Here is a 12,189-nt window from a genome sequence, read left to right as displayed (position 1 = left end):
ACTAAGTAATGCGTGCCAGAAACGGGTTTTAGTGGTCACCCTTCTAAAATCAAACCATGTTAATGTTATAAATTTGAAAGAAAAAAAAAAACTGGCTAGTTTTGTCCTAAGCATACCAAGTAGTAATGCTCAGAGGATGTTTCATCTCATGAACAATAACTGGACAGAAGTTCGAAACATGAGCACAACACATTTAATCAAATTAGAGCTGAAAACTTCAGTAGACTTCAGCTATTATGCGAGACAAAATCTGTCTCAAAATACTCTTAACTAGGCCTAGTTGTCGAAGTATAGAATAAAGTTGTTTTTTAGTAACTGAACCGAATAATTTGTCTTTTTTACTATGTGAAATTTTGTCGATTCCTTAGTCTCCCATATTTCCTTCAAAAAAAGTTGGCAACCTTAAACGAGTGTCACAAAACTTTCTTCGGAGATGCATGGACCAAAATGGGCATCACTTTCAGTAGTTCCTATGACATTCAGATAAGACTGAGAAAAAGAATTTAGCTTTTAATTTATCTTCAACTTATTTGTGTTTTATGTTGCCGAGAAAATTTAATTTATCTTCAATTCTTTAATTTACATTGCTATGACCCTTCCGCGGGGTGACAAATGAATTCAGGCGATGCACCTTCCAGATCCCGGTAACCACAATATCAGCGACGCACTGAAATGCCATAAAGTTTTGATTGGTTCTCTCTGTAAAGCGTATTAAGCACGTGGTTTTATTTTATGTCTTATCAATATGCAGGCGGTGATATATCCATTCATTACTATGTACAATAGGTGAGTTGTAGATTATTCTGTGGAAAGTATTGGGTGCTGGAAAGTAAAACCATGTCCTTAGTACTCAATACTAGGCGATTCATAGTATGTAACTGTTAAAGAAAAATGGTGCCTCCATTGGTCTAGTTCTTCTGTGGAATTAACAAATATGCTCAACGGGTATTTCTTCACTTTAGCAACACCTAAGTCCAGATGTGGAGAGACAGTAGCAAAATCTGTGATGTAAATCATTTAACCCACTCTAACCTTGTCACAGTCCTTGGTCTCCTGTTACCATTTCCTCATCTAACTCACTCTAACCTTGTTACAATCCTCGGCCTCATGTTACTTAGCTATCCTCTCATCTAACCTAACCTTTATTCATTCATTCATTTATTTTATTCCATAGATCTTACATGAGCAATGAAGCTTTAAGATGTGGAACAAGTCAAAATTTTACAATATTACAATTACAATTTTTACAAATTTTTATAGTTTTACAATTTAGTAATTTTCTACAATTTTGTGCAATTTTTTACAATATTTTGGCGAGATGTAGTGAGATGAGGTGAGGTCCGAGGATTCGCCAAAATATTACCCGGCATTTGCCTTTTGGTTTGGGGAAAACCTCGGAAAAACCCAACCAGGTAATCAAATCAAAGGGGGGTAATCTAATCAAAGGGGTTGATGCCAAGGACTCGCCATACACCATAATATGTACGGAAATACACACAGATAGAGGATAAAACATTGTGCAACACGATCAGGCACTAGCACTAATGTGGTAAATACGGTAAACCCACGGCGCTGTTGAAGTGAATACAGTGAAACCTCTCCTTACGGACACCTCCAAGATACGGACAGATTTTTATGTCCCAACTGAAATAATATAGAAATAATGATAAATTTAACTCTCGTTTACAGACACGGACAGCTGTTTCACAGTCCTAAAGCTTGCTTTACCTCCTGACTGCGGACAGAACTTGGATTTCAAGACATAATGTGTTGCAAAAATGGAAAATTTAGTTTTGAGCACTGCACAGAAATTCCTTAACATGAAAGAAGACAATAAGGGTCTCGTAGGCCACCACTAGCCCAGCCGGCTATCCCTTGTTAGCTGGAAGCGGGTGGATAAACAAAGTCATTAAATTTAATGACTGATGGGTCCAAAGTTTCCGCGATCATGAAATTGTATTCGACACATGGTAGGGTTAGTAGGATTATTCTCTTCACTTCAATCACTTGTTCTGTTTCGAGAGACATGGCACCTGAACGTAAAGGTTAAGTTGAAAACTGTAAATTACAGTACTGCATAACTGTAGACCTAGAATAAAATTGCATGGCACAGTACTGTAGTTTCCTTTTTCGGTCTTAGCTACTGTAGTTCAAAGTTGCAAAGAATTTACTGTAGTATACTATATTTAGAATTAAACTACAGTAATACATTTCACTTAAAGTGTGAAGGGATATATAACGTATATTATAATTTTACTGTTAGATTTTTATTTATTTTTTATTTTATTGGGTTATTTTAGACACTGTATCAACATCTGGGTTATTTAGCGTCTGAATGATATGAAGGTGATAATACCGGTGAAATGAGTCCGGGGTCCAACACCGTAAGTTACCCAGCATTTGCTCGTATCTGTTAGATTGGGGAGCCTCCCTCCCAATAAAGGACACCTTCCAGATGCGGACAGATTGTTACGTCCCTTCGATGTCCGTAAATGAGAGGTTTCACTGTAATTACGAAAATATTATAAGTGATGACTTTTTTTTGTTCATCAGAGTATATCCAGCTTATTGTGAACAGAAAGATGTTTAAAATGATTCATCACACAACAGATTAAGTTCCACTGTATAGCCTACTTATGCACCATATTAAAATTTAAATAACATCTATTAAATATAGCTTTGTTTATGAAAGTGAATTCATGACGCGAAACTATTTTATTTTCGTCAAGTAAATCAAGAATCTATAACCTCTCTTAATATAACAACAGAAGAAAACAGATCGCAGAAGTATAAAATGTCTCAACTAAGTCACTGTCTTGTTTGAAATAATTTCTCTACGAACACGACCAGATTTGATATGTTTTCTTCATGCCAATTACATACACTCAGCTTTCTGACATTCGAAAAATGTACACCCAGTGTAATTGCCACTAGACCTAACATATTGGAAAACAATGATGAAACAAAACCGTAGATTAATTCCACAACACCATCATTTTATATATAGCACACTAACAGTAGGCTAAGTTGAACTATAAAAGAATGATCAATCTTAAAAGCTGAAACAACATACAATGTACTAGAATCACAACTAGGTTATAGTTTAAGTAGGTCTAAATATCTAGGTAATTCATAAAATAAACACAAGTAACACGGTTTGGAATTACTGGCAAAAATTAATGCAGAATAATGGTATATTTACAATATTTAATCTGTAAAATAAACTAGGGATATATGTGTAAATTAAGTAATACATCACCATGGATAAGAAGTGACAAAAATATGGTTGATTTTGAGTGATGAAATTAAGAACGTTGTACTGTTTGGATTTAACAAAAATACTGAGTAAAATTTAATGTGCCTACACTACAACCAATCAGAGATGTTAGTTACTATAACAACCAAATTCAAGTCTTATTATCCCCATGCATGCTAGTAAAGAAATATGAAAGCCAATTGTGGGAATTTAACATGTATTGCAAAAGTACTTCAAAGTTTGGAGAATGACATGTGAAACAACCCAATAGTGCCAACTGCTATAACCACCACCCTACATATATAGAACTATAACTTATTTCAATGTTTTCATTACCCATGATCAGAGGGATTCATGTTTCCTCTTCGATATGTGTACAAATGATGCAAGGTTCAATCGGGTATGTGGTAAACAGCAGAAACTGGTGTGCGATTCCTGAATATAACATGAAAGGCTCTGGGTTAAGATACAATCGTGTTAGTACAATTTGTGTGGTGAAAGGCAGTTATGCAGACGACACAACTTGGAAACACATGGGATGTAATCATATTTCATCCTAGTACACACCTACTTCTAAAATGATTAAACAATATTTTTCTTTAACTACGGACTACGACGCCCTTCCCGGCATTAAAACAAACATGTTCTTAATCAAGTAAGCAATATAAAAGCCCTGAAGCATAAAAATGACTTTGGTTAAGTTGCATTACAAGATATTTGGATATTTTTAACATTTCATCACAGCCATGTCACCTGAATCATAAATTGACAATTCGATAAAGATTAAAAATTTTCACTTCCCTAAAAACATGCCATATGCATCTCCCTAAAAACATCCTTTGTTTCTTACCTTTAATACAACTTCACAAATGATAAATGTTATCAAATTTCAGGAAAAAGAATCTAAATTCATTCCTCCGGCCTCAGCTGGCCAACCCCACCGAGAACATATACAATCCAAGATGGCTGCTACCTCTAGTGACGTAGGTAGTGCTTTACACCGGCTAATTTTATAAAGATGTCGTAATCTACTCTTTATAAATCTTCTAATTAAGAACTTTTACCGTATATGCAAATATATTTAAATGTTCGTAATACATAAATATTACTTTAAAATATGAGTATGTGACTGATTAACGTAGTCACTACTCAAAGCGAAAGTTACACGAATGTGCAACATGAAATATATATTATCAGATTCGTGTAACTTGTTCTTTCATTTCAAATAACAATTCTTTTCATTACTTCCGTTGTACTTCACTTTTATAACTGTAGTAATAAAATTCATTCCGACCGCATATAATTCTAGAAACAAATGAACTAATAAGTTTCCAATTTAATTTATTTTTATACAGTAAAACGGACTGCTTTTCTACGTCATAAGATCATAAATTATAGGCTACATAAACCTAATAAATTATTTTACACAAACAAAAATGTACTTACCTCCTGTTCAATTCCGGAGGTAAAACACTAGTTTCGGGTTCATAATATGGCCACATCACAATAACTGCTGGAATCCAATTAATACAAATACACTGCTTCTTACCAACATGCCTGTTAACTTTCTGATAATACACTTATCACACAATCCTTGAGCTGCATTATCTCTAAATCCCATACCTAAATGTTTATCCACCTATCACAGACAGCCAGATAAGTATCGGTGCTGTCATTCAGCAGTTTGAGAATCTATTGCAGGCAGTACTATGTCATACAGTTCTACTATTATTGATTGTGAAGAGCACATGAATTTTTGCCTTGATTGACATGGCTATTTTAAAAGTTACATAACAGACTGTAGTAATCTATAAATTTAACGACCCAAAACTGCTGGTAAATTAAAATAATTGCTTTGGCATCTTTACACTTCGAATAATAAATAAAATTTGGCTTTCAACTTGAATATTATCATTCTTACAATGACATCAATTTATTATTTATTAGTAATTTTATTATTTCATTCAATTGCGTACTATCAGGTCCATTCAATATTCGCCACAAACATTAACATTACTTTTCTTTTATTATTACTACATAATGAATAGGTAACATTATGGTTGGTCACAGTCAAACATGGATAATAGGGCTGGTAGACTACAGCTAGAAATTTAGCATTACATTGTACAAAATATGAAAAAAGAAAAAAAAAAAACCGTCGTACCCATAGGTGTAAGTTATAAATAAAAGTAATGTTAAATATTCGCACATATGGGCGAATCCAGAAATGCATATAGAGTGTTAGTTGGGAGGCCTGAGGGAAAAAGACCTTTGGAGAGGCCGAGACGTAGACGGGAAGATAATATTAAAATGGATTTGAGGGAGGTGGGATATGATGATAGAGATTGGATTAATCTTGCTCAGGGTGGGACCAATGGCAGGCTTATGTGAGGGCGGCAATGAACCTCTGGGTTCCTTAAAAGCCAGTAAGTAATGTTAAATATTCTTCCTACAATACATATTTTTATATTTGCTCACTATATGTAAATTGTATATTCATATATAAACAAAATTCCACTGTGGTGAAAAGAAATACTGGTAAGCAATCTTTTATGAAACAAAACTGTATAGAATAGAACTAAGCAATTCTTCAATAAGTATCCGTTCTACAATCTTATGCATTGAAGTTTCTCAATTTTAATTATTTTTTGTATCTAAAACAACATGCTAAAATGTTAGACTAGAATTTAATGTCTGTTATCTTCATATATACCGTCTAAACACAGATGTGACTATTCTAACTTGAACTACAATTTATTTTACTTTATTTTGTTTATTTCTGTTCCATAGTTACTGCAATAAGTTGTGTGGCTTCGGGATGTAGAAAAAAACCTCTTGCTTCTACATACCTAATTATGCAATATCCAACTTGGATGCAGTACATGTATGTATTTATTTACACTGCAAGTGGGCAAGCACCTGATGGCAGTGGTATACACATATAAACAATACATAAAAAATTACAATACACAATACAATTATACAATACACAATGCAATTAGATACACAATACAATAATTATACACAATAATTAAAATTGAAGGGCTCAGAGCCAAAGGCGACCAACCCACAATTTTGTATTGTTCATTATCAGGGAAAGGATTTATATGTAAATACATATTTACTTATAAAGCTAATATAATTTATATTTTGCATTATCTTTATGTTTCACAATGTGTAGGGTTGAAAAATCCTACTTTTATTTTCCATATTTTTCCATATTTTAGAGTTTAGTACATATTTTCGTTAATTTCCATATATTTTCCATATTTCATATAAAACAGTCCATATTATATTAGGTTTAACAATAAAACAAAACAAAATTCCATTAACTTTTAAAAATACATTTCAACAATAGAGATTTAAACACATGTTCAGTAATCCCTTTAACATCAGAGTTATTTGAAAATTAGCAGTCCTATCAACAATGGGAAAGTAAGTTACAAAACTGTATTAATTTAATTTAACATTTTTAACAGACTTCAGTTGTGCAGCTCAACAGTTAAATGCCAGTCAGAGTACACATAGGTTCAGTTTTGTAAATCATACTATAAAGACGGTAAATATGCCAAAAGTACGTCATTCAGTCAATTTAAAATCAAAACTAACAAGTTACATTTCAGAATTTAAAGAAGATGGTTTATCAACTGACAATAAAATATTATTTTGTAATTTGTGTCAGTGTGCAGTATCATTTACACAAAAGTTCCTGGTGCAACAACACATTACAACTAGTAAACATCAGGCCAACAAACAACTAAATTCCAAGCAGAGACAATTGTTTTTAACACAACCAACAACATCGAATGTAAGATCTGAGTTTAACATCGACCTGTGCCGTTCTCTCATCTCTGCTGATATTCCTCTCTACAAACTAAAGAATAAGGTCTTCAGGGAATTCCTTGAAAAATATACTCAACATACAATCCCGGATGAGTCAACACTTAGGAAGACGTATGCTCCATCCATCTACGATGAGACAATACAGAAGATAAGAGATGAAATTAAAGATAGTTCAATTTGGGTTTCCATTGATGAGACTCCCGACAAAGAAGGTAGACTTGTTGGTAATGTAGTTATCGGTTTGTTAAGTGAACAATATTCTGAACGAATTCTTTTACATTGTGATGTTCTAGAAAAGTGCAATAACAAAACTATAGTTAAACTGTTCAACGAAGCTATGGGTATCCTGTGGCCAAAGGGTATTATGTACGATAATGTGTTATTCTTTATTAGCGATGCTGCCCCTTATATGGTCAAAGCTGGACAAGCATTAGGCCTATCTGTTGTATATCCTAAATTGACTCATTTTACTTGTGTGGCGCATGCATTTCATCGTGTGGCAGAAGTGGTCAGAGACAATTTCCCTAAAGTAGATTTGTTGATTTCATCAGTGAAAAAAGTATTTCTCAAAGCTCCCAGTAGAGTTAACGTGTTGAAAGAAATGTACCCTGAAATTCCATTGCCACCAAAGCCAATTTTAACTAGATGGGGTACATGGCTAGAAGCAGTTGAATATTATGCCGAACATATAGACTCTATTAACAATGTTCTCCTTGCATTGGACTCTGAAGATGCAGTCTCAATTGATACTGCGAAAACAGTTACCTGTGACATAAGTGTGAAGAATGACTTAGCTCACATTCAGCATACATTTTCATGCATCATAAAAACGCTCAAAAGTCTCCAAAATAGGCACCTTTCACTATCTGAAAGTTTTGAAATTATAAATAGTACTGTGGAACAACTGAATCGTGGTAGAGGTAAAGTTGTAGATGCAGTAAGAGCTAAGGTGGACACTGTACTTTAAAAAAACCCTGGATATGAAGAACTACAAAAGGTTGTTGCTGTGATGAGTGGTGAATCAACAATGAAGATTAACTTGGACTTATCCCCAGCAGACATTGTGAAATTGAATTATGTACCAGTTACTTCTTGTGACGTCGAACGCTCTTTTAGTCAGTATAAATCTATCCTCAGAGACAATAGAAGAAGATTCACTTTTCAGCACTTGAAAGAAATGTTTGTAACCTATTGTTATGGTAACAGACAATAAAAATTGTGTTTTGTTGAAACTACATTGGAAGATAAGGTACGTCCATTATATTTTTTGTTTAGTTTGATTAAAATGTACCAATATTTAACGTACATAGTCATTTTTTTATAATTTTAAGTCCATATTTAATTCCATATTTTGGTAAAAATCCATATTTAATTCCATATTTTGGTAAAAATAACTACATATATATTTACATATTTCATATATTTTTAGTCCATATAAATCCGTTCCCTGTTCATTATTAAGCTTTTTTTTTCAAAACTATACATTGTTGTTATACATTCATGATATTTTTTTGTATTTATTCAATGTAGACCAATTAAAATAAATTGTGAAACCAATCATTTTTGTCAGGATCCTCTTAATATCAACTCTTATTTACTCATTTTGTAATTGGGGTTAGTCGCCTTTGGCTCTGAGCCCTTCAATTAATAATAATACATAAAATAACCTAATTATAAGTGAACCTAATTTTACATTACAACCTACATATTATGTATAGGCCTACATAAGTTTCACATTGGTACTGATAATAATCTTTCACTTTACTCTCATCTCACTCACTGTACTGGCACTGTAACACATTTCACTTACACTTTAGAACACATTTCACTGACACTATATAACACATTTCACTGACACTTTAGAACACATTTCACTGACACTATATAACACATTTCACTTACACTTTAGAACACATTTCACTGACACTATATAACACATTTCACTGACACTATAGAACACATTTCACTTACACTTTAGAACACATTTCGCTGACACTATATAACACATTTCACTGACACTTTAGAACACATTTCACTTACACTATATAACACATTTCACTTACACTTTAGAACACATTTCACTGACACTATATAACACATTTCACTTACACTTTAGAACACATTTCACTGACACTATATAACACATTTCACTGACACTTTAGAACACATTTCACTGACACTTTAGAACAAATTTCACTGACACTATATAACACATTTCACTTACACTTTAGAACACATTTCACTGACACTATATAACACATTTCACTGACACTATAGAACATATTTCATTGATACTATAAATTTTCACTGATCGAAACTATTCACTGCCATGGTAAACCATAACTTCACTGATACAACAGTTCAAATAAGATAAACAATTACACCGTTATCCATACTTATAAACAGAACTACATTTAAACTAAACATTTCTAGTCTAAGACCCTCTTACAAGCTATTTTAAAATAATTTACAAGTCAAACCAAGGGAGTAACTCATCAGGCTAAATAAATACATGTCACCTTAAAAAATAAATGTCATCTTAATTTTAATTTACACTTATATAAATTCTAAATTATAGACATGAGCTCAAAGAACTTGAGTGACTACAAGGGTCCTGAATACAATAAACATGTACAGTATAATGTGATGTGATACATTAGAGAAAAAAGAAAGTTAATCTTGAAGGCAAATATAAGTTGATTAATTGAAATAGAGATGATGATGTAATATTTGAAGAGAATCCTTGATAATATTTATAAGGACAGACATTACATAATCAAAAGGAATGTGAAGTTCCTTAAGATAATTCCATGTGAATTTGGAAATAGAACCTCTACTGTCAAACAGCAAACCAATGACAGACCATTGTTTAAGAGGGACGTTGTACTTTTGAGAAAGATACGGCAGACAAGGTTCATATATGGACTTCTTCTCAATATCAACCTCGGTGGCCTGATTTAGGTTTCTTTCGAAACGGATAGTAGGGTCAAGAACAAGAGCCCGTTTTAAGCGTCCGTCAATAGCAATAATGTCTGCCCGTCTACACAATGTACTTCCTCATGAATCTCCCAATTTAAAGTTTTTAACGATATCGCCAAAGCATGTCGTACACGATGATGTCTAGCATTGATCAGCAGCTCGCCTTTGGGGCATTGTCCAAGCACGTGTCCAAGTGTTTCAAGCTCGCTACAGTCTGGATGACGGCAGCAGGTTGTGCTTAGAGTTCTGCCCAGTATTGCGCGAACCGCCGAAATATTGCTTGACATTTTTAAAGCATTGGTCCATTCTGAGGAAGATAGGCCCTTTCGATTGCTTACCCATGAGTTAGCCTTGGGGATATCACTATAAACAATAACCACTGACTTAAGACCTTTTTCCTCCCAGCCACAGAATTATATCTGAAAATGAAATAATATCTACAAAGTTACCAGAATTCTTTTCAATATTTTCATGTGAATTATTGGCTATAGTACCTCAAAACCTTAGTGAATCACGTGTAAATTATAAAAATTTACATTAAGAGCACTATCGAATTCTAAAAATGCTTATCTTTTAATGCTACTGCAATATCTGCCACTCAAGACCTACAAAATCCTTTTTGTTCCAACGATTTCTTGAGATTTGTCAATGCATTAATGATCCAAGTGTCACTTTCCATGTTAAAATGGCCCATGTAGGCCTACACTCCAGAGATTTGGAAAGAACTGATAGGAAGATGCAGAAAAAAATTAATTTGAAGTGAACCATATGGAGAAAACTAGTTTTTGGACTTTAGTGAATGAAGTAAAATAAACATGTTGAATCTTTCGTATACTACTTTAAACACTTGAATATAGTAAATAACTGAAATCACCCCACACAACACAAACATGCTGCATTCAGGACAATGGTACACAGATTACTCAACATACCCATGAGCCAACAACACTACAATGAAGAAGTGAACACAATCAAATACATAGCACAAGAAAATGGATACAACCCAAACATAATAGACAACATCATAAGGAAGACAAAACAAAAACTCAACAAATACAAAAACACAACACAAACACAAGAACACAAGAAATACATCACACAAGATCACATCCTCATTCAGAAAACAGAAATACAACATAGCATACAGAACAGAAAACACACTACAAAGACATCTCAACACACAAACAACACAAACAAATAAATACAACCACACAAGGGTATACAAACTCACATGCAATAGTTGCGACAGTTTCTACATTGGACAGACAGGCAGATCATTCCAAACTCGATACAAAGAACACATTAAAGCAATAATCAGAGGACACAATACATCTACATATGCCGAACACATAACTAATGCTAACCACACATACAATAACATAAATACTGACATGGAAATCCTACATATACAACCCAAAAACCAAAAACTCAACACACTAGAACAATATGAAATATACAGACACACCCCAATCAAATTCTCAACACACAGATCAATTTCAGAACACACACACTATTTGACACAACTCTTCATCACACGAACGCACCCACATAACAGACAGCAAAGTTGAGATGGCGCTGAGATCTAGTAGGCTCTGAGGATGGTGTCAGGTAGCACCGAAACAGCTGTAAGCCACACATGCTTACATAATTAACACGAGTAAGATCGCCATTTAATCAATTATTTAAAATAAACATATAGCAAATGATGCATTGGGCAACATTCGAAAAAAGGCTCCACTTTAATGCGGTATGGAGAGACTTGTGACATGAATACTTACCATGAAGTGAACTGAACAACAGAAAAAATAGAGGAACATGTTTGCTAGCCCTGACCAAGTTTATTCCAAAACAAGATGAGAAGTCATATTCAATAACGTACCGGTATGAGAAGATGATGGATCTAAGGAAGATGTTCAAATACAGACCACTAGTAATTGAATCTAATTGAAACATTTAATTACACATTTCTCCTTTGCATAGAATAAAAATTCTTCAGAAAATTTAGGCCAGTTCAGATGTGTTTATACAATAACTAGTGGCTTGTGCAGCAAATGCTGCAAACTAAATAAATTAGACGTTCAAATAAAAATTTTTCAGATTTATTTTCAATA

General features: G+C 33.5%; 1 protein-coding gene across 5 annotated transcripts in view; it reads right to left on the bottom strand.

The window, feature by feature from the left end:
* The window catches only part of AP-1gamma (adaptor protein complex 1, gamma subunit), a 104,727-nt gene extending 99,886 nt beyond the window's left edge, over window positions 1–4,841 (bottom strand). For 2 of the 5 annotated variants that reach the window (XM_069829210.1, XM_069829539.1), the window contains exon 1: window positions 4,703–4,835. In XM_069829210.1, the coding sequence (XP_069685311.1) occupies window positions 4,703–4,758 (56 nt within the window). In that variant the 5' untranslated portion in view covers window positions 4,759–4,835. Of the gene's footprint in view, window positions 1–3,592; window positions 3,692–4,106; window positions 4,236–4,702 lie in introns of those variants that run through there. The other 3 variants (XM_069829373.1, XM_069829291.1, XM_069829456.1) reach the window with 3 other exon arrangements.
* Between the last annotated feature and the right edge of the window lie 7,348 nt (window positions 4,842–12,189).

Source organism: Periplaneta americana, chromosome 1, assembly GCF_040183065.1.
Source record: "Periplaneta americana isolate PAMFEO1 chromosome 1, P.americana_PAMFEO1_priV1, whole genome shotgun sequence".
Taxonomy (NCBI): domain Eukaryota; kingdom Metazoa; phylum Arthropoda; class Insecta; order Blattodea; family Blattidae; genus Periplaneta; species Periplaneta americana.
Note: the sequence above shows the minus strand (reverse complement) of the source record. Positions and strands in the feature narration are given on the sequence as shown.